The sequence below is a fragment of the Chelon labrosus genome, assembly GCF_963514085.1.
Source record: "Chelon labrosus genome assembly, chromosome: 7".
In the NCBI taxonomy this organism is placed as follows: Eukaryota; Metazoa; Chordata; class Actinopteri; order Mugiliformes; family Mugilidae; genus Chelon; species Chelon labrosus.
The window spans coordinates 20149573-20172858 of NC_140343.1; the positions used below are offsets into that span (position 1 = coordinate 20149573).

Genomic DNA, 23286 nt, shown 5'->3' on the forward strand with positions numbered 1-23286 from the left:
GGGTGAGACAACCACATCTCTGAAAAACCCCATGCATCGTCATCGGAAACGGTGTTTGGCTAAATGACACAGCAGCATTACATTTCATAAAGCTATTCAAATACAAGAAGCCACACCTCAACCCTGTGGTTCGCTTTTCATATTTTACAGATAGGAACCCGTCTCTGACAAGTTAACAGTCTGTCAGGATGAACTGCTGAACTGTGAAACAACAGGAACAGGGCTTTTTTTTCTCCTCCCTATTACACTGCACTTCTGATTCATGTACCATACTTGATGTATTGTCAGCAGTCTGGCTTTTTAACAAGTCTTTGTTAAAGGCTACAGGCTGATAAACTATCAGTCCGTGCTGCTGCTGCTGTGGTTTCCTTCCCAGAAGTTGTGCGCATACCACTACTTTGCCCAAACCTCTGGCCTGACAAGCTATCACCTTCAGAGCAGAGGAAAAACAGTTCACGCAGTTCAACCCCTGTTGACAAGTGTCGGGGTGACAGCTCCGTGTTGATGTCATCCTCGAAATGCTTCATGTCTTTAATAATTAACATCTTCACACGTTCTGTGTTTCTACGTCACTACTCTGCCTGCCCCAACACCGTGATTGGCATTTTAACTCTGAGGATAATCAATTTATTCCAACATTTGGCATCCATCCCTTCTGCCAGTTGTGTTCTGACTGCAGTTGGATGGAGACCACGCTATTGTGTCATACACAAACTGAAAACAGATGGATGACTTTGTAACATTTTTTACTGTTTCTTTGCTATCAAACGTCCTCTATCCAATAAAAACAAAAACATATTTGTTTGAATAAGACTGATAAGATGACAGTAGTTTCTGATCATTGTCACTCATCATCATGGTTCTTCCTCACAGGAACGCGTCCCAGCTGAAGCAGCTGCAAGACCAGATACTGTTGGAGCAGCAGGAAGCAGCCAACTGGCAGCAGCAGCAACAGGAGCAGCAGAACCAGGAAGTCCCACCTCCACCTCAGCATCTACTTCAGGAAGTACCTCCACCTGCTCCGCCATCTCCGCCTCTCCCCCCTCCTCCCTCCTTCCAGGAGCTGGAGAGCAGCACAGCCATGCAGGCCAGCACATTCAACTACGCCCGGCCCAAGCAGTTCATCGCTGCTCAGAGCCCCACCGGGCCGGGCTTCGTCACCCAGTCCTCTGGCTCCTCTGGGTCCAGTCTGTCCTCCCCCCTGTCTCCCCCCACCTCACACAAGCCCTTCCCTAGGGTCGCCATGCCCCCCTTAACCACGGCTGGCAGTGTTGAGTCTCCGAGCTCGCCTTCCTTCCCACCTCCACCTCCGCCCTTCCTCAGCTCCAGCAACCTGTCCTCTCCATCAGGCCCTGGCCAAGACTTCCCTCCTCCCCCACCTCCTCCCCCTCCACCCGTCTCCATGTCTCCTGCCTACTCAGATATGTCCTCGCCGTTCTCGTCTGTTCCTGCGTCTCCAGCCTCCAGCTTCCTGTCCTCGGTCTTGCCCTCCACACCTTCCACACCCAGCAGCCCTACAGTCAACGCCCTGGGTCTTCCTAAAGGCAACGGGACTGTGTAAGTGACCCTCACACACATATTTACTCATATATACACTCTATATTTACAGAGTGTGCCTAGGTACATACGGTGTGACGCAGGGGAGACGACCTCTACTTCAGAGAAACCTGCTGGCAACTGGGGACTGGATTTCTGTGGCTGGAAAGATGACATGTTTACATTTTTAAGCAGCGTGTTTACAGACAAATGCCCACACAAATACATAAAGAGTTCCCAGTGTTCAGGAGACAAAGCTTCCACGTTGAAAGAAAATACACACACGCACCTCAAAGTGACAGCTGTGTCAAAATCAAACAAACACTTGGAGACTTAGTGTATACGTGTAACCATGCAATTGAGTGTTTCCTTGTCAAAACCCATCACTTGATGGTGGAGTGTCCATTTGACTTCAGGGTTTTGATATCAGGTTAGCTGATCTGTTGTTGTGTAGATAATTTTCCTCTGATGGCTGCCCTGGAGGGAAAACTTCACTTTTTTCGCCCTCCATCTAGGACATTCCACCTTCAGCTCTTTGCCAGTAATTTGTCATCAGCCCCTCACTCACTCCTGCACTCCCCCTCTCGCCCTGGCATTCCTGCAGGAGTTGTGAGAGATAAGAAGACACATTGTGGAATGCTATAGCTGGACATGTCCAGATAAGGGTGGATGTGAGAGTTAGACAGTGAGCGAAGGAGGAAAGAGGAGTTGAGATAATGTGTACGTGTGTGCGCGTCACAGAACACCAGGAAGCCATGACACTAATGCTGTTGCGTCCCTCTTTCAGCAAAGCGTTCCCCAGGAAGTCCTCGGTCACCAAGACGCCTCGCTTGACCTCTGACTCAGACATCCAGGGATCCAAGGATGCGGTCATCCAGGATCTGGAGAGAAAGCTGCGCTTTAAAGAGGAGCGCATGAGCAATGGTCAACAGGTATGTGTGTGTATGTGTTCTCATTCATTTATAGACATAACTGTGTGTTTGCAGGTGATTAGAGAGTGAGCGTTTTCAGTAACATATCTTTAACACAGATTAACAAGCGCCCCAACAGATCATACAACTACTCTTGAAAAGAAATGGTTTTACCGCCTATTAAAGTCCATTAAAACAAGCTTTTGTTTTGTTTTCTCTTGACATGATCACATCCTTGATTAACACAAAGGCTTAGAAACAGTAGCTAGGTGATGGTGTGTAAAGGTTTGTGTGGTGCAACTCACACACTAACCCGCGCTGACCCCATTAATCCCTGCTTCCAGAGGTTAACCTATGAGGAGAAGATGGCGCGCAGGCTGCTGGGTGCTGACAACGCTGCTACCGTCTTAAACACACAGGACACAGAGGAGGAGCCTTTCACACAGGTATGGTGGCTCTTGATCAGGATCCACACACCTGTGGGGGGGGGGGGGCACAAACCTGAAATCATACACGCATGTAAATGTTTTACCAACATGTCAGCACCAGCAATGCTTATTTATTTTTTAAAAAATGTACGCAAGCCCCTTAGTTGCATGCATACGGCACCTTTCTGTGTTGTCCACTTGGCTGGCGTCCTCCCTATCTCATGATCACTGGCCTTCCTCTATATACTGTTGAATGTGAGAGCACACCACACCCCTGGTCCCTGTAAACACTGCTGCAGAGCCAGTTATGAAAGTGGGGTATAAACACTGTCAAGTCCTCCAGAGCCCTCCATAAAAAGCTCTGTTTATGCAAACTGCTAGAAACCAGTGTTGCTGCAAACATGCTGGGGAGTAACACTGTTTGAAGGCTCGTGTGGCTGTTTGTCTGACGGTGAGCAATCAAACAGTTGGTGGAGGTGCTGTAGAGCAACACCTCCTCACGTAGCTGATTATATCTTTCACGGGTAAAGGCTTATTTTGGAATTTCATTATTTATTTATTTTAAAAGCACTCTTGAGCTGGAATAGTTAACAGTTTTTATTTTTTTTGTAAATCCCTCTTTATAAAGTTTGCACTGAGATATAGAAACAGGGGCTTAACTGGCTCTGAATGACGCACTAGCATAGTTGAGTGACTTCACGTGGCGGTAAACATCACCAGAACACACGCTGTGTCCCCACTGACAAAGAAATTGAGTTATCACTCTCACAACCCCATGTGCTGATGAACTCTTGGCACGAGGAGCAAATTGACTCGTTGGACCACTACAGCACTGCGTGTCTCTGAGCACTTCTATAAGACCGGGAATGCATGACCGTGACTGCTTTTCTAAACTGTGTCTGGCATTTGTTTTTTAATTGTTTTCCGCGCAGGTAAGATGCACACACCCTGAAACACACCCAGAACACTGAAAACTGTGTTCCCACCCTGTGTGACGCATCAGACACGCACACAAAACCTCTTTTTTCTCTCAACAGGAAGACAAGTCATCCGATACAGAATATTTTCCTCAAAAGGTTATTAAGTCCTTCTCCTTTTGACACCTGCTGGTTTTTCCATCCACTCTCTGTGTAGCTTCTGCACACAAAGCCACACTAAAACCAGAGCGAGGCCAGGCCATATCCGCTGGCTACCTTGTGTAGTTCATTCACAGGCACATGCCTCTGATCACTTAAGAAGAAAAGTAGCTTAGTATTTAGTGTGTTGTGTGTTTAAATCTGCACTTTTTACCGGTTCTTGTTCTTGTAAGTGAATTTCTGATACTGAAGCATGCTTACGGCTTGATTACAACCCCAGCATCTATCAACACGTTTGCATTTGCCAATGTTTGTCCTTACTGTGCTGCTGTCAGTCGATGCATGCTGCAATGTAACTGTGCATTTGGGAGCAAAGCAGAAATCAAACCTTATATATTTACAGCGAACACACTGCAGTTTGTGAGATTTTAGAAAGGAACGGTACTGTTAGAGGATAATGGCTCAGCAGATCTGGACTGTGTGGTAGCTGTCGGTCTGAGCTCAGGAGGATAAATTGTGGATGTGCAGCTGTGCCTGAGGCCTGTCATTATCTGCGTGATGTGTCATCAGGCTGAGCTGCTCTGCAGATGTTCCCCCACTGCCTCCACAGAGCTACAGTGGTGAGAGATTGATGAGATGGTGGCGGAGGAGGAATTGCTCATCTGGGTGAAGAGAACTGGGCAAATGGAAGAAAGCTGGTACTTTGGGTGACAATGAAGACAGGTTAATGAGTGTGTAAAAGGGTGGAATAGGGCAAACTGGGTTTTACTGACAGCTCTCTGCACGTTTTTCAGTCTGCTCGCCTCCACCACATGATCACACAAACTGCCCTCTCACTCGTCTGGCTTTTCACTCTCTAAATGTTTCTCTCTGTTATTTAGGAGTACAAGGTGTCCAGCTTTGAGCAGCGCCTCATCAGTGAGATCGAGTTCCGTCTGGAGCGTTCTCCGGTGGAGGAGTCAGATGACGACGTGCAGCACGACGAAGACTCTGTCGGCCAGGGGGTGCCACCATCCTTCGACCACAAGCTCAGACACTTCAAAGTCTTCGAGGGCATGCCGGTCACCTTCTCCTGCAAGATCCACGGAGACCCCAAACCAAAGGTGGGAGGGGTCTGCGTGTTGCTGAAATAATGTCAACACCCTGGATGATTAAACGTAGATGCCGCTTGTTGTTTTTAGACAAATCTGATTTAATTTTGAAGTATTCCTGATGGCTTGGCTTCCTTGCTTGGGGAGTGCTCATGTGTGATGTCGATGATGGAGGGTGTATTGCATGTGTTGTGATAAGGAGAGGCCCTTTGCAGGGACACACACTGGCGTGGGCCGCCTGCCTGCCACTGAGCACATAAATGACATGGTGATGACAGGCTTTACAATAAAAAAAAGGGAAAATAAAGACAAAAGATTCATAGAGAAGCAAATTAAAAGGATGTAAGTATGATAAAAATTTTAATAAAAACTTTTTTTTGTTTTTTCTTGTGCCACAGGTGTACTGGTTTAAAGATGGCAAGCAGATCTCAAAGAGGAGCGAGCACTACAGGATCAGCCGAGACCCTGATGGAACCTGCTCTCTGCACACTGCTGCAGCCTCGCTGGATGATGATGGCAACTACACCCTTTTGGTAGCAAACCCTGAGGTGAGCCAGTTGCTGAGAGTTAACACTGCTTACATTTGAAAGAAAAAAATGCACGCACACTAGGGGCTGAACGACTTTTAAAGTCAGCTGTGGTGAAAGTCAAGTCAGCGTCGACTAGTTGAAGAACAGGGGATACTGCCAGCCGTAAACACTGTCAGACACTTCTAATACGAGTCTCTACAGCCGTAGCAACAGTGTCACCTAATAGAATACAACAGAACTGAACATAAACACATGAGCTTATCAATACTGCACGCTGCAGATATAATTAGCCTTATTCAGCACCGTCAGCAGCGTTTAATAGTTCTTCACAGCGTGTTGTAAGATAGGATAATGTAGTTGGGATAATAAAAAAGCAGTATATCTCCAAAGCCTTTTCCATGTACAGCAGCTAAAATTCTAATAGACAATGAAATTCACCATCAAACTGTTGATTAGCCTCCTTCATTCAGTGCCTTTTCAGAAGAATGTGCATTGCAGTAGTACATTAGTTGTATTCCATGACTGACTTACACATCCTGCATGTCAGGGCAGAATGGGCTTCGTCTTAAGTGAAGTGTTTCCACACACTTGATGAAACGCGGCTAGTTTGCTGCAATGACCCACTGGGCTCCTTACCTGTCTTCTAGGAGCCGTCCGTGTTCTTATTGTCACGTGATCGGCGACCAGTCGACTTCCTTTTTGAAGCCTCATGGCACAGCAGTACTGTAAAGTCGACTAGTCGAGTAGTCGGTACAACCCCTAATGCACACGCACAAGCATTTGACAGCCTGTATAAGTTGTCAGCGCTCATTAGCAGGAGAATAATGCCTATTACAATAATGTTCTCCAGCCTGGAGGGGAAGAGGGCGTTGAATGGTACAGGAAATAACTAAAAACCTTACGAGGGTCAGCAGTTCACGTTGTACCGGTTTTCTAACAGCTTTTTCCAGCGCCAACATGCACGTTTTATTTCCTTCTTTCAGCCTGATTGCTGTTTCTGTAGTGTCATCACCTCATAAGCTCTCTCTCTCTCTCTCTCTCTCTCTGTCTCTCTCTCTCTCTCTCTCTCTCTGTCTCCCCTCTCACAGGGCAGGGTGAGCTGCACCGGCAGGATGATGGTCCAGGCGGTGAACCAGCGAGGCCGCAGCTCTCGTTCTGCACCTGGACACATGCGCAGGTGAGGCTTCACAAACAAAATCTCTCCGTGTTTTATTCAGGAACCTGGAGCTGCTGGCTGGCACGTGTTGCAACATCTGCACTCCCTCTCCCTCCTGCACAGATTCAAATTTGAAACGCTCCGAGAAGCTTCTATTTACGTATTTGCCTTGAGCCGAATCACACTTTGTTCTTTGTTTAACCGCCTGTTGAGGGAAGAAAAGCTCCGTGTTAATGAGAGGGAACACCTGTTTTCTCTGTTTTTCATTGCTCCCATGAACCTGTATATACAGTGAGCGTTCATGCAAGTCCACATATTGAAGAATGAACAGATGATCGCAGACACACACTGATGGCAGCTCGCTGGGACATAAGCAGCACCTGTAAGCTGTTATCTGCACAAACACACCCTGATATGATAAGAGCCCAGGGAGATCTGAAATGAGAAGAGAATGAGAGAGATTGAGATAACAATCAGTGTCTCCCGCGTTCTTTATTTCCCTCCATGGCTGACGTGCAGGCAGCGAGGTGATGTCACTGTTGTTTTAGGAGAGTGTCATGAGAACTCTTATGGGTCCTGACCTGCTGTTCAGTTATTGACTCAAGTTATTGTGCAGTTTATGATTTAAACATCACCAAGTTAAAACCTGCTGGGTCAGGTCATTAATGATTAGCAAGTTGAAAAGTTCGACTGCGACAGACAAGAAAGGCTTCCTGTCATTCTTTTGTATTACACGATGACATAACTGATAAGTGAACTCTCACAGGAAGCACGGGCTTCCGTAAACTGAGGCGCATGCAGAATGAAAAGTTGAATTCCACCATTTTCCAGCGATTCAAACTTGCAAAAACACCGGTGTCCCTCTCCGTCAGACCCAGGTCCAGGTCCAGAGACAGCGGCGATGAGAACGATAACATCCAAGAGCGTCACTTCCGCCCGCACTTCCTGCAGGCGCCCGGCGACCTCATCGTTCAGGAGGGCCGACTGTGCCGGATGGACTGCAAGGTAAATACACGCCTCCGGCCGCTCGACCCGCCGTGTGTGTGGTGATAAGGGAGGGCTGGGCAGGTCAGCGTGATGCATCGTGGCAGCTGCATCTCAACAGAATCTACACATACGTTGATCAGGACTTCTACAGAATTCTGATGACATTTTATTGCACCTAACATTGTTTGAAATTTAGCGTCCAGCAGCTCCAGCTGGTGAAAGATTCATATTATGAGTCCCTGGAGTTTCTGGTGAACACAAAGTGAGTTGGTTTTGAGACTGCGCTAAGGACTTAAAAGAAGAAAGACTAATTATAGGCTGTTCTTCGGGTTGAGTATGGCATGTCAAGCTATGAACTTTAATGTGACTGTGGTTTCAAGGTCCACGTCGTGTCATCTTTACTTCAACCCTATGTACTTACAGTAAGTTTAGGTTAAAAGGAAAACAGTTTAAAGTAGTGGTTGAACTGACCAAACTTCTGCTTTGATTTAACTTAATGTGCTTACTGTATAGTCTGTAGGTGAACACATTAGTTACAGTGTTTTTCTGCCATAAAGCAAAGAGAGTGAGATGGTCTAAAATAACATGACTGCGGAGAAAAATGCCCGCACCAAAGAGAATATGTTAATCATAGTGATAGAGAAAGCCATTTCAGACCCGCCCTTTAATTCAGCGTCTGTCTGCACTGCTTTCTGGGAGGCTCCGTGTCAGCGCTGCCAAAGAAACATTTCCATTCCCGGGCATTCCAGCTTCTTTAGAGAATATAAAAACGATTGCAGACGAAATGTTTCATCGCTTCCCCGCGTTATGAATGGCTCACGGGGTGAATACAGAGGTGTCATTTTTCAGGGATTAAGTGGGATCAGGTTTTCTGCAATTACTCCCCCTTACGCCACTCCCAACACTTGTGCTCATTTTCTTTCTTCATCCGCTCCGTCTTCACCTCGCCTCCCTGCAGCCCAGAGCACTTAGAAACTCTTTGAAAGCTGGTACATGCCATAAAATAAAACAGACCTGCAATTAACATCTCTATAAAAGGCTGTCTTTTCATGCCTGTCAGAAGTTAGCCGGGTCTCCGTTCCTTTGGAGTCCTCAGTGTTGGAGATATTTATAGAAAATATTTGTTTACAGGTCATTTGTGGCTTTCCAAACTTTCCATTCTTAAAGCGTCCCAACTTCTAAAAATGCACTTCCCTTCTAGATTTACTTTGTGATTTCTGTTGTTCATTTGAACGTTGCAGTGGAAACGTGTATGGGTGCAGCAGAGCAGGTGTTGGGTTTCTCAGCACGGTTAGCCACGTCTTTTCTCTGTGCGGCTTATTCCCATGGCAAACCGTGGAGGCAACCGGGCTCCTCCAGACAAACACAACACAGACACATAAACCAAACACTGCTGCTTTCATACTCCCAATAAACACACACCACCACCACAGAACACATGCAGTTAATAGACTCATGGTATGCAGCTGAAACAAGCACATGCTGCACAATCTTAAAGCCTCCTGAACAAGATTTTTTAGTGAAGCTAAATGTTTCCTGTGTCTTTCATTTCTTCGTAGGTGAGCGGCCTGCCCACTCCTGACCTCATCTGGCAGCTGAACGGACAGACCATCCGCCCAGACTCTGCCCATAAGATGCTGGTGAGGGAGAACGGCGTGCACTCGCTGGTCATCGAGCCAGTGACGAGCCGCGACGCAGGCATCTACACCTGCATCGCCAGCAACAGAGCCGGCCAGAACTCCTTTAACCTGGAACTCATCGTGGCAGGTAAGCATCCACCCCGACAGGGGACGCGCGTCGGCGTGATTCATACCCACCGTGTGCCTCATTAACGCTCTCTCTCTCCGCAGCCAAAGAGATGCACAAGGCCCCTTCGTTCGTCGAGAAGCTGCAGAACACAAGCGTCGCAGAGGGTCATCCTGTGCGACTGGAGTGCCGCGTCACAGGAGTGCCCTACCCGCAAATCTTCTGGAAGAGGGAGAATGAGTCATTCACTCACAACACAGAAAGAATCAGGTAGTTAAAACAGAAAATATTTAAAAAAAGAGCACTTTTAAATACTTTTCAGTGCGTACTTCTGCCCACTTATGCAGACGGACAACGCAGAACAGTTAAATAACACCTTTTATAATGCTCTTTCCCAGCATGCACCAGGACAACTGTGGCTACCTGTGTATGATCATCCAACCAGCTACGAAAGAAGATGCTGGCTGGTACACTGTGTCAGCCAAGAACGAAGCCGGCATCGTATCCAGCACTGCACGACTTGATGTTCATGGTAAGTTCAGACTGTAAACACACACTGATCATTGAATCTTTCCTCTGTAGTTGTGTTTTGTTTTTTTGATCAGTCTAAAACATTTTCCCTTCTCTGTTCTTTCCTCAGCCCAGTGGCAGCAGCCCAACCTCCCCAAGCCCAAGAAGGTGCGTCCCTCCACCAGCCGCTACGCCGCACTGACAGAGAGAGGGCTGGACGTGAAGGCGGCCTTCTTCCCCGACTCCAGCCCGCTGCAGCCCGGGGCCCTGGTGGAAAGTGACGACCTGTAGAGGCCGCGGCGAGGCGGCGGACTGCGACGTCGCCCAAGAAAACCCCTTGAACGCTGCCCCTGACAAACACACTTAGAGACAGCGAGGAGGGGCCGAAATATAACCTTGTCCACCACCTCTGAGCTGAACTGCAGAAAGTGTCGGTGGGCAGAGTGAGATGGTGCAGACGTGGTTTTCTTCTGCTTTCACAGAACGACACAACCCATCACTTTACAGCATTCATCAAATCGCTTCCCCGAGTTTCATTTTATCAACTGGACCTTGGAGTATGACTGAAGTGTTTACCATGAGAAAAGACTAAATAGGATGGCTCACAGACTGTATGGCTGACTCTGTCTGAGGGTTGCCTCTTCAAGTGCCTCTCATTTCTGTAAAGATACTAAATTACTATGCATGTTCAAGCAGTGCCATTTGCAGTTCACGGGCTAATACTGTTTCTTTTAGTAACACTAAGACCAGCTATGTGAAGAGACCGAATGATTCAAAGCATTGACGAAGGAGAAGACAGACTTTTATTATGAGGCCTAGTGTAGCACAGAGCTGATATCTACAGTATCCGATTGTAGCTAAAGTATCACACAATCTCAGTGTTGTCAGGTTGTAGAGTAGCTTAGAGATATTGGACAAGGCCGGGCCTTACAAACGGTAAGTTGTTGTTGTTTTTTTGTTTTTTTTTAGAAGAGATGAGGTTTGTGCGTGGGCGGCAGAACTTAAGGAAAGTTGGAACGAACAGAAGTATGTGGCGACGACGAAGAATAAAGCAGGTTGACAAGAGGGATGTGAGTGGAGTGAGGTAGTGGAAAGGATTCAGAGCAGTGATTACGGACAAAAAGACGTTAGCAACGACAGCGGGTCATTTTTTGGTGATTTATTTCTTCTTCTATGGTTTATTTTTAGTAGTGTGACTTGAAATGTTCTCACTGGAGAAAGGGTGCTGTGAAAGGTTTGTCACACACGTCACAGATTATCCATTTTATTTTTGTATGAAAACTAAAGATTTACTTTCCCGTCGGTCTTGGCATAAATTATATCTGCAGCCTTCTGTTCACTGATAAGAACCAGCCTGTCTGTATCGTGAGGTTTTATAAGTATATTTACTGCCTTAAATCACAGTTTCTTTGCATGTTATTTTTGGACACTTGTACGGTGCCAAACTACTTTTACCGGGATGTATAAAAACACAGCTTCTTATTTCAGTATTCAGGGGGTAGTAAACACTCAAGGTATATTTCAATCTACAATTTCTGTCTCCTCTGTGACGCTTTACGGAGTGGGACATCTTTTTATGTCTGTTCAGAGCTTGCATCAGCTGACACTTCCTGTGTTAACACATTTCTATGCCAATCAAAGCCTGTATATGGATTGTTCTCCTGATATTATATTAGGTTATGAAAGTTAATAAAAAATCAAACTCTTCGGAGACAGCGTGAAATGTTTTTATAGACTGGCAGGCTCCTCCTAAAACAATACCACAGTGCCAAAAAACACATGATCAGTCACAGTGGAAATACCATTCTGGCTAAGAATGCTAATCGGGGTGTAGAGCAATTCAGTCCTTCAGGAGGAAAGACAACGTTCAGGACGCTTGCGAGAGAACAGGCACAATCGGTGTTGCCCTTTACAGCCGTGATCATGACGTTCATGCTAACAGCATGTTTTAATGAAAGGACCCAGCAAATCTCATCAGTGAGCATGGCAGTCACCTCCAACCCCGTCCATCCACACTGCAGGTCCAGAGCTGTAACCGGACACTCAAAACATTCCCAGAGCTAAAAATACACCCCTCCACCTCCACCTCCACCTCTAATTTCCTCCAGCTGCAGCCCAGCATGCCTGGCCCCTCAACAGGCCCCCCCCCCGGAGGTGGGCTCAGGGGGCCACTGGTGGGAGGGTGGCGGAGGGGGAAGCATGTGGGCGCAGTGGGGGGGTGGGGGTGTCTCCTAGGGGGGTGGTGGAGAAACAAGACCTGAGCGTTACGTTCAGCAACGGGCGTTTTTACAGTCATGGAAAGCGTTAAATCTACAGATCAAATTTAGGACCTCAGGGCCTGGATGTCTGGACCGGGCCAGACACACTGGAGTCAGCAGAGTTAGTCATGATCGACTGTCACACATCAGGCCACGCCCACTGGGGGCTGGATAAAGTGACTCAGCAGAAAGTCAGAGAGCAGCAGGACACTGGACCACCGGCAGATGTGTCTTTGTCTTGTATTTCGATTGCAAGAAAAACGTTTTCTTACTCCGAAGGCAGTTCAGAAAACAAAAACACAATCCTCCCCCAGCTCTGAATCTAACGTGACTACAAAGCAACATTCAACTATTGCTCTGAAGGTTTGTTAAGTGCAAAAACTTCATGATTTTTATTAATACGATGCTCCACAGTCATGAGTTACACAGAACCAACTGTCCCTTCGTGATCCTTCAGCTTCTATGTCCAGAGTCGTGCAACAGCGCCACTCCTCACATGGCCAGTTGCAGCCCTCCATCCACCACCAGCACCTGTCCTGTGACATAGGCAGACTCCAAAAGGAAGAGGACAGCATGGGCTACCTCCTCTGGCTCGCCAAACCTCCCCAGAGGGATGGAGCGCACTCCGTCCTCCTCCCTCAGCGCTGCGGTCATGTCGGTGCGGATGAAACCTAGAGGAGAGAGAGCAAACACTGAGATAAGAAAGATCACAGCAGATGTCGAAGGACAGAGAGAGAAAGGTGACGTGATAAGGAAGAGAGGAGTTGTACTGCACCTGGAGCCAGGAGGTTAACTCTGATATTGCGTGAAGCGACTTCTTTAGCCAAGGAGCGAGTGAAGCCCTCTAGGCCGGCTTTACTGGCGCTGTAGACGCACTGGCCAGCATTCCCTTTTATCCCCACAACAGAACCTGAAAACAAGATACAAAAATCCATTAAAACTGCTTGGTATGAAAGAAATGTTTCAAACTGCAGCACGGGTATGTTTTTACCCAATTTAATACAAATCATAAAATAAATCACATTAGTCTCTATTTGATGAAAGAACATTAACTGCATCCCGAGTCTGGAAGAGGATAACGACTCAGTCACAAGGACTGGAAACTTTAAAAAAGAATAAATACAGTGAGCCTCATCATTCTGGTGACATTTATGGTTTCACATCCTGGTTTGATTTTAGGACACACTCTGTAACTCTGGTTAACAGGCAGTCTGGACTTTTGGCTGTTCAGAAATGTCTTGGACAAAGGGATGATAAAATAATCTCATCTATCTCAACCCTTCACGATCTAAAAATCAGTTTTGTGAGTTCAGAAAAGATGTTTGTTGATTAATATGTGCAGAAGGTACCCCTGTGCTCTTCTGAAGTAACACGTCAAAACTGAGCTGAAACTACCAGAAGGAGCTGATGTATACTGCCACCTAGTGACTGCACTGAACACTGATTATGAACTGCTGCTGTCGGTACCTATATTAACTATAGCTGCCCCCTGTGTGTGCAGCATGCTGCGCAGAGCAGCCTTGCAGGTCAACATGGAGCCCAGCAGGTTGGTGTGAAGCAGAGCCACCATGTCTTCGGGTTTCATCCGCAGTAACAGAGCGTCCCTGAGCAAACAGACATATCCATAAGTTCCTCTGTGATGATATCATACCCCTTGTGGCCATAAATACTTCTGCAAACACAGCCAAACATCAGGAGTGGCGTCCGCTCACCTGTTGATGGCAGCCGCATTCACAAGATAAGAGATGTTTCCACAGGTCTTCTGGATCGATTCAAAGGTTTTCTGCACCTCCTGCTCTTTAGAGACGTCGCAGCTGAAAGCCACGTGGTCATCTAGACAGGACACACACACACACACAGACACACACACCAGGTCTGTGAGAATAATACCAACATATTATCACAACATCTACAGGTCCTGGTAGTTAATTCCACTGGGGACACACTGTCGGCCACAGATCTGATTAGTATTTAAAAACATAGTGTCTTTTTGCTTGGGTCAGGAGTCAGAAAGATAATTATTTGTAGAGATCATGTCTTATCATGCTTCAATTTTGTTTGTATAGCGTCAATAACAATCCAAACTGTCTCAAGACGCTTTACAGAACCCAGAGGAAGAAATAAGTTGATGGAGGAAAGAAACAGAAAGAGAGGGAGAAAAGAGGAGAGGAGGAGAAGAGAGCAGCAGAAGCAAGCTGATAAATGTATGCACCTGGATAAAGGATACAGGCAGGATATACACTGATCAGGCATAACATGACCACCTTCCTAATATTGTGTAGGTCTCCTTTGTGCCTCTAAAACAGTTGTGACTCATCAGAGACATGGACATGGTCCTTCTGAGGGTGTCCTGTGGCAACACAATGTTGTTAGTGGGGGCATTTGGGTCCTATGGGTTGAGGGGAGGGGCCTCTGTGGATCATCCCACAGATACTTGATCAGTTTAGGATCTAGTGAACACTTTGTGCTGTTTCTCATGTTTTTTTTTAGTAGTTCCTTAACCGTTTTTGTGTGTGTGTCTGTGTCAGGCTGCATCCTGCTGGGGATGGCTGCTGGGATCAAGGAGTGTCATTGCTATGGGGTGGGGGTGCCTGGTCTGGTCTAGGTGGGTGCTACATGTCTTGGTTTTAATGTTATGGCTGATCGGTATATACATGATCCAAATAAGATTACATGACACTAGGTGACCCACCGTATGAGAGACATTTGCACGTTATGGGGCTGCATAGTACCTTACCTCCGTGCAGAGATGCCACTGTGTCCCGGGCAGCAGCTTCGTTCCTGGAGACGACAGCCAACCTGCAGCCTCTCTCTGCCAGCAGGCGGGACACAGCCTTCCCGATGCCTCTGGAGCCGCCACACACCACGGCCAGCCTGGACATGACTGGAGGGGAGGACACAGCGAAGACAAAACGATGAAGATAAAATTCAACCAGGTGCAATTCAATGTTCAAAAATAGTGTACAATAAACTTGCACTCGTAGGGTAAATTTAAAAGAAATACATGGCTCGTAGCTGTGCATATATACAGATTTAATATAGCTCCGTATCTAACTCCAGCATTAGTTAGTTTAAGCAAAATTTAACAAGTTAATTGTTAGTCTAGTAAAGAAAAATGGTGAGGTCACGATGATAGCTGCCACCCTTGATACTATTTTGGGGTGACTTAAAACAAAACAGCAGTTTTACAGCTAAAAAGCTGCTGTTTAATAATAAAGTTTACCTTATTTTCGATGTCTATGCTCCGTCACACGATACTTGTTCGTGTACAAGTGTGTTTATTGGCCGAGTAAAGAGGGAATGTAAGGGGAGAGGGTGCTCATGGAGGCCGCCATGTTTGTTGTCAGTGTTGTTGCGTTGCTCGTCAGTGGTCGGTAGATGGCGCAGTGGAGACGCTGCAGGAGTGAACTGGATAGTTTACGATCAAGGCTTGTGTCTTTGGTTTTAGTTATTGTGAAAGCCTCTGAACAGCTTTAACATGGTTAATACACAATATAAATAATAACAATGAGTTTGTCTGATTTATTTATTTATTTGAATCATGATATTCCTACAAGTTGTTCCATATTGAGCCAAATCTTTACAATAACCTGTCAGAATATACATATTCCACAGGAATAATTACATTTACCTCTAATTTACCCAGTTACCTTTAAGGCAATCTGTATCGACCCATACAGACCAGAGGGGCCCTTTGCTGCACGCTGAACTAACACTGATTTCTTAATTCTTCTCATTCATGCTCCGTGCATCATTGTTCCCCGCGGAAACATATTTCATCAGGAGAAGCTAGAGAAAACTGTCACCGGTGCATAAAAAAATGAGTAATGCGGTGAGTGGGTGGCCTTGGCCTGCACCTGGACAGTCCATCAGACTGACACTTTCTGCCAGCTTGATTTGCTGAGGTTAAATCACATTCACAGCCTGAGTAGCCCCGTGAATCATTCCCACGGCACAGCAGACACATGCAGCCAAAACAAGCAGCGTAGGATCCTTTACCAGAGTGTTCATTAATAGTAACGGTGTTGTGGTGTCAGACAGAGAAATGGGACTGTGTTTGTATTCAGAGCAGCTTCCTGAACGCTTTATTATTTCCCTCTTCCGAGATAAACCTTTCCGTTTACCTGGAGCTATTTATTATTTTTTTTTCAGGGTATTTTTGGAAGCAGCCGTGTCTTCTACACACATTGCACACGTGCACCTGGACTGTCACTGCGTAGAAAATCTGACCAAGCGAGGCCTGACACGTGACCCAAGTGTGTTTACCAAGCGCAGTGAAGGGTTCAAGAAGGGCTTGACCAGCACTCCTTTCGCTGGAGTCATTTGAAATGGCTCACACGCCTCGCGCTTAAACATTATCAAGAATTCTTGACCTTGAGGCTCAGCTCCTGAACTCTCACAGCTATGAATATTTCCCATACACCTCTGTACACATAGCCTCTCCTACACTTAAACACACACACCCTGCGCCGTCAGGCAGCAACAAATCTAGCAAATCATCTACCAACGCAAAAACAAGCCAAGCCGTCAAATAATGCCAAACAGATGAGATAAAGTCTGACACAATAATGTATATGCCCTTTGCAAAAGGCTGTTTTTTTATCATTCTTGCTCTGTATTGTCTCGTTCTCCTATATCAGAATAACTTATTTCCATGGTAACACATCCTCTGCAGGGAACAGCATGCAGCACAATGACCTCTCTGGGTGCTTGTCAGTTCCTGTCAGCATTTCCCAGCTGAACGCTCTGGGAAGGCTCACCTCTCCCTGCTCTGCGGTAAGTCAACGGAGAAGCTCCTCTGCAGCGAGGACCTTTTATTTCTGGAAGCACTGATGACCGCGTGCACCGTGACTTACCCCTAAATACGTTTTAATTAGAAACTACCGTCTCTTTGCTGCCGTTATCGTATGTTCACATTCTTTCAAACGACCACAGAGCATGTGCATTTTTAGGTTTAATGCCAGCCGTCCTTGGAACGGGGAGCTCAGTCCTGTCAACATCGCTTCGTGTTTCGGACCGTCTTCATGCTTGGACAGTTCTGCCCTGGCTGCATGAGAATAACAGGACACCACATTACCGTAAAACCTTTATGGAAACCTTTAGCTTTTATTGTTATATAGATTTTTACAAAATGTGCGATTCCCTCAAATACTTCAGAATATTTTTCACATAGTACACTTGTGCCAAATGGGTTGATTTCAGTTTCACCATTTTCAGACATAAAACAGATTAACTACAGACAAAACAAACAAAAAAATAATGTTTTAAAATCAAGTAAGTCACCTTGGCATGTAGAACATCTGTTAAGCTGGATCAGGAGAACTTTAAGTTGCCATGTGTTCAGATAGTTATTTTTAAGAAATGCTTTGTGTTGAGTCTGAATCTGTGCAGCATATGCATGAGAAATATGGACAGTATGATTAGAGATGGTGTGATAGTGCATACTTCGGTATAAATGTGTGCGTCCGTGTCGGAGTAAGTCTGGTGAGTGTGTGTTAAAGGCTTACCAGTGAAATGAGAAGACACTCGAGAGGAAGCATTTTAGCAGAGAGCCTGAGGTTGGTGTGGTGGTCGCCAAGACAACAAAGCAACGTCAGGGTTAATTCTACGCAAGTACCAATTCAGAAAGACAAAAAGAAAAAAGGCCCTAACAGTGATTTGTACCATCTTTTTTTTCACACTCTCTCCAAATTTCAGACAAACTACAACATATTCCAGCAGTCAGTTACACAGTGGTCCCCCTCGATTAACAACTTAAAAACACGCACTTCAAACGCTGGATCCAGTAAATTCATTCTCAAAGTGATTGCCTCGACTCTAATGCGTTTTATTACACCCACAGACCTCAGCTCAGGTGGATAAGTCACATTACATCAGCCATTGAAGGGGTTCCTTGTTTTTTTTTGCGAAGTATTTTGGAAAAAAGCCCAAATTTTATTTTCCCAAATATTCATTCTAAGACTGCACCAACACTAAGACCAAATCCCCTCCAACCACAAAGAAATATTACAGTAATTCAAGTCAGTACAACATTTAACAGTAAAAAAAACAAAAAAATTAAAACACATACCCACACAAAAATATAATAATCAAGGGCTCAAAGTGATTGATTTCAATAAAAATTTGAGATTGAATAGAGCTACACTACACACCTCTCTTCCTGTGGAGTGATACAATAATATGCTACTTTAGGCAAACATTCTGTGCTTTAGCTAGCAGTGTTTTTATTGCCACAAGTCACATTAGGAATGAGTTATAGTGTCAAAAAGAAAAAAAAACAAACAAAAACAAAACAGAGAGCCCGCTGAGGGGTTACTGCGTCAGGTCACTTTGTACCAGCAGCAGGGGTCAGCTTCTGGGAAATGTGTAACAAACCATAAATATACACCTAATAGAATCAATTACTGAAATGTTAAGTAGCTCTTGTGATGCGGAGCTCTGTCTTGGTTTGGCCTTTGCCGAGGCGTTAGGAGAGCAGCTATTCTGGTCAGTAAATATAAAGAAGGTACAAAGTAAGCAATATTTGACTGCAAAGTCCGTTATGGAGTGTGTCTGTCTTATATTAAAAAGGAGTAGCCGAACATCACCGCGACACTTTCCTCGCCACTTTGTCTCCTGCTGATGGCTTTGCTAATCGCATGCAAATATTTGATCAATGCAGGTAACAGACCGCAACACTGCACCCTCCGTGAGGAAAAAAAATGGAGGCCTGCGAGTATTTTTGTCACGTGTAGTGTTAACAAAGCTGTGACTCGTAGCTACTCGAGTACTTGAATGTGCAATACAGCAGATCTCTCTCAGGATCCTCTACTACAGGTAATGCCTTTGGAGATGGGGAAGTATCTTTTTTTTCCTACTATGCAGCACAAGTGATTTGTTCTGGTCCGTTCCATCTGATACTCTATCTCCTATCTGCTGACAGGTAGAAATAATAGTAAAACTATTATCAGCAGTGTAGCAGAGAAAAGTATAACTGCTGCGGCAAAATAAGGCATGTGCTTTACTTAACCCCGTAATATGTGGCACTACAAAAAGGTCAATCTATGAAATAAGTTAAAATGTGTAACATATTGATATCAACAGTTCATATTGGTTGTTTTAGGACTAATTCATATTTGTGTCCTTATGTACAATAAAGTGAGGAACAGTACAAGGCACACATATTTAACAGCTGAAAGATATAAATAGCCAACAACAAAAAAAAGAAAAAAAAAAGTTCATGAGTAGTGTGCTCTCCTCTAACTCTGTCCACTGTGCTTTCATTGATAACCGTTTTCTCTGCAGCTCTGTCTCATGTGCCACTAGTGTTCTTTTCCAGGAAGTCTTTAAGATGGTCCTGTCCCGGCAACTCTTGGAACACTGTAACGAGGCCAGCAGCGGTCATCTGGGTCATAATGATGTTGTTCACTGTAGTGTGTGCTCTAGATGCTGTCCACAAAGCTGCCAGGGAACAGTCCGGTCCTGCCGTTCCTCTGCAGTGTGCCTTTGAACCAGCCGTCTTCCCTCTTCCTATGAACAAACACAATGTCGCCCTCCTTAAGTTCCAGCTCAGCCTCGCTCTGGGGAGGATATGATACCACCACTCTGTACCTGGGGAGGACAGCCAGAGGCACAGTGAGCGACTGATACACACTGCAACAATGACAGCTGATAAGTCAGGATACCCGTGATATAGCGTTACACTTTCTATGAACAGGACGGACAAGCGGGACGGCCTGAAACAATACTAGGAAACTGTAGATCTACATCAGCGTACCTCTCACATATGATGGGACGTGCGTCATGCTGTTGCGATAAAAGAGAGGAGCACGGCTGGCGGGGAGGAGGAGCGATAGGAGCACAGCCATCAAGGGGGCTGCTCTTCCGATGGGAGGATTCTGGGACTGAGGAAGAGGAGGAGGAGGAGGAGGAGGAGGATGATGAGGCAGAAGCAACAGCAGCAGTTTCGGGCTCCAGGCTGCTGACTGAGCCAGAGGGAGGGGAGGTGTCGGGACCCACAGCACCATGTAGCACCTCTCCAATAGCAGCCTGTTCCGCCTCGAGGGTGGGGGAGGAGGGGGGTGAGGGACGAGACTTCTTCTTATTGGAGGACAACAGCTTCAGAAGACTTTTCTTTTCTCTCTGAAAGACAGCATAGTTTTTTAAGACATCTGCCTCAACCCCTGAGGTTGTTTTTACAAACCACAGACAGGTGCTGTATATTTTAGTGACTGCAAACGTTTGCTTCTACTACTACTGACGCATACAACTGTGGTAGGAAGAAGTCCTATTTTTACAGATATGTTAGAAAAACAAGGCTGCTGTTTGTGAAGAAACTTAACAAAGGCCAGATTAAAGAAAATGAATCCTGTCTTTGTGATTAGCATTTAAATAAGACAGTCCGAGGCATTTCAATCATCTGGTGGACAAGAAGACACATTTTCCATAACGGTAAAACATCCAAGAATCTACTAAGAATGCACACAGTGACAGGTCACTGGATAGACAGGCCATCATAAGAATTTTTGACATATCTAACCTTCATATCCTTGTCCAGTCGGCAGGCGAGAGCTGTACTGTTAGACATGGGATTGAGAGCAGAGCTGTTGCCAGGGCCGACGGGCACGGCGAGGACAGACACAGACCTCAAAGCATCACCATCCAAAGATGCAGCGCTGACATTGGGTGGGGTCAAAGAGGCAGCGGCGCAGCCCATTGCCACACCAACCCGGTTACAGGCTTGGGCTGGACTGGAGGAGGGCTGCGTGCACACTGCAAAGTGAGGGAGATAGGCCACGGCTGCTGCAGACTGGATGGGTGTCACTGCTGCGGTGGGCCTGTCCTGACTGTGACATGCAGCTGCAAATGAGACAACAATTTCAGGCATTTAAATTCATTTCATGAGGCAACATCCCGTAAACATTTTCACCCTACTGAAATTACCTGTCCTGACTGCATTGCGAGCCTGATTTACAGTCATCTGGGAGCTAACATGCAATGGGACTTTTGGCTGCTGGCCTGTGGCTGTCTGGGATGTTGTTACCACAGCTGCAGGTTGGGAGCTGGCCGGTACAGTGCTGGAGCACACAGTGAGGGGTTTGTGTAAATCAGGACCTGGAGTGATGGCCCCGAGGGGAGCAGAAGAGGGGCTGACGATGGTGACTCCTCTGCCAGCCTGCGTGCACAAACTAATGGGCACTTTGGGCTGGCTGCTCCCAGACGCCGTCCTGAGGGGACAGGATGTGAAGAGGTCTCTCAGTTAACAGGGCAACACACTACCCACTTTAAACCAATACGGGAGGTTTTCTGCTCCTAACAAACTGTGACAATAACAAGATTTGCAGTTAAATCCACCATAAAGAGGACTCGATAACTTTAAATAAGTTTTATATTTTTGTTGTACAGCACGGTTCTCAGATTCTAAAGACTGAACCAAAGAAAATAAATTCGTTCCCTATTTCTGGAAGGAATCAAAAGCTGCTCTTTCTGGAAATTCTTTGCAAAGTTGGAAAGTGACCAGTATGTTACTTGGAAGTATTCACATAAAATATCAGTAAATGTGCAGGCAGGACCTAATCAATGAACTGCAAAAAAAATGTATTAACACATAAATGTATGAGAAACAAACACGTGCAAGTGTGGCAGAGTGTTCACTATGCTGGCTGTCAGTGAATTAATGACCGACCTGCTGACTGGGCTCATGTAGTTCCCAGGGAAGACTCCAATCTTGCCAGTGTGCATGGAGGTGCCCTTGAACCAGCCATCCTGACAGCGTTCCAGCACTAGAAACATCTCTCCCTTCCTCAGCTCCAGCTCATCCTCTTTACGGGGAGTGTAGGGGAACATTGCCACATAGCTAGATAAAAATAAACAGTACACAAAGACGAGACATTTAACAGAAGCGAAGGCACGCACGCACACACACACAGACACAGCTCACTTGATTCTCTCCCTCACTGAAGGCAGTTTTGTACAGCACGCCATTTGTTCTGGATTTGATCCCGCTCTCTAGCTGTACATCTGTCATCATCTCCTTTGAGACCCTGCAGCAGAGACGGCGCCCTCTGACCCAGAGAAAATCAGCAATGGAGAACAAAACTATACTACCACTCTGCAGTAGAGTACGAATGGGCATCGGACAACAGCCAAGAAGATTGCAAACCCAGCTGGGATTTTTTCAGTCTGATTTCAGTGTTGTCGAGGGAAGGCAATATAAATGCCTCATTCTGACAAGCATGCCCTGGCAGCACCAGACGACGGCAACAGAGCCGGCATCGGTGGATCTAATTCTTATCAGGTGTGAGGGTTGTCAAGGGGGAGTAATGAGGGTAAAGGTGAGGGGGTAAAAAGTCAGGGGTGACACAGAGGATCTGCCAATAGGACCCAGGAGAGTGTCACCCACAGGTTTTGACCCTTTCACCTGTGCACAAGCTCACACTCTGCAGGCTCCCACTGACAGCTGGGGACGGGGGTGGGGGTGGCAGACAGGCGAGGATTTCCTCATTCTGAACTGAGCATGTGCTTTAAGGCCCTGGGCCATCAGAGCATAAACCGCTTGTGACATTTCACTGCACATTTAAGACGACTGCATATTTTTGTGTGGGACTGTTTTTATAACTCACACTGTGGGTCTTTGTCTCCCACTTTGGTCGCTTATGCTGGGGGAGGGTCTCTGTCCAGCAGCCAGTGAATACGCTGCTCCACCGACAGAGGACTGTGGGGGAGGAGGTGGGGGTGGTGGGAGAGCATCCTGTAAGAGAACAGTCTTATTAGTGGTTAGACAGGACCAACACTTAATTACAATTTCACTACAATTCATAAACTTGTTTCCTCCAAGTACAGAGAGTACAGAGAGACAAAAGCAAAAAAGTAACACAAGCCGCAAAAAAACAAAGTAGAACGTTTCATGAGCAGAGAAACCAGTTTGTTTATTAGCAACAAAGAAAGAATCAGACAGATCATCTGTCATCTGGGTTATTCCCTCCGGTTTTCAGACACTAGGGGAGAGTGGTTTGGCAGATACCGTAGTCTCGTCCCCGGCTTCCCCTTTCCGTCGTTCAATCCCCTATTCTGCTTGT

At 46.1% G+C, this 23286-nt stretch overlaps 3 protein-coding genes across 7 annotated transcripts in view; 1 reads left to right on the forward strand and 2 right to left on the reverse strand.

The window, feature by feature from the left end:
- palld (palladin, cytoskeletal associated protein) overlaps positions 1–12080 on the forward strand; it is a gene marked incomplete at its 3' end in the record, with an annotated part of 36091 nt that extends 24011 nt beyond the window's left edge. For 2 of the 5 annotated variants that reach the window (XM_084547858.1, XM_084547859.1), the window contains exons 10-21: positions 874–1557; positions 2324–2468; positions 2792–2893; positions 3913–3951; positions 4833–5054; positions 5441–5590; positions 6661–6749; positions 7601–7733; positions 9275–9482; positions 9566–9731; positions 9860–9993; positions 10102–10262. In XM_084547858.1, coding sequence (XP_084403984.1) covers positions 874–1557; positions 2324–2468; positions 2792–2893; positions 3913–3951; positions 4833–5054; positions 5441–5590; positions 6661–6749; positions 7601–7733; positions 9275–9482; positions 9566–9731; positions 9860–9993; positions 10102–10262 — 2233 coding nt within the window. Of the gene's footprint in view, positions 1–873; positions 1558–2323; positions 2469–2791; positions 2894–3912; positions 3952–4832; positions 5055–5440; positions 5591–6660; positions 6750–7600; positions 7734–9274; positions 9483–9565; positions 9732–9859; positions 9994–10101 lie in introns of all 5 variants that reach the window. The other 3 variants (XM_084547860.1, XM_084547861.1, XM_084547862.1) reach the window with 2 other exon arrangements.
- Positions 12081–12716: 636 nt separating this feature from the next.
- On the reverse strand, positions 12717–15623 carry cbr4 (carbonyl reductase 4). Its single transcript, XM_084547864.1, has 6 exons — positions 15453–15623; positions 14967–15113; positions 13942–14062; positions 13697–13833; positions 13005–13139; positions 12717–12900 (listed from the first exon to the last, which is right to left on the reverse strand). The coding sequence occupies exons 2-6, from the start codon at positions 15109–15111 to the stop codon at positions 12722–12724; spliced, it is 717 nt and encodes a 238-aa protein (XP_084403990.1). The 5' UTR covers positions 15112–15113; positions 15453–15623; the 3' UTR covers positions 12717–12721.
- A 1692-nt stretch (positions 15624–17315) lies between these two features.
- Positions 17316–23286, reverse strand: part of sh3rf1 (SH3 domain containing ring finger 1) — a 28516-nt gene continuing 22545 nt past the window's right edge. The window contains exons 7-12 of the mRNA XM_084548023.1: positions 22831–22958; positions 21894–22064; positions 21152–21435; positions 20748–21067; positions 19986–20350; positions 17316–19819 (exon numbers count right to left, since the gene is read on the reverse strand). Of these exons, the coding sequence (XP_084404149.1) occupies positions 19651–19819; positions 19986–20350; positions 20748–21067; positions 21152–21435; positions 21894–22064; positions 22831–22958 (1437 nt within the window). The 3' untranslated portion in view covers positions 17316–19650. The remainder of the gene's footprint in view (positions 19820–19985; positions 20351–20747; positions 21068–21151; positions 21436–21893; positions 22065–22830; positions 22959–23286) is intronic.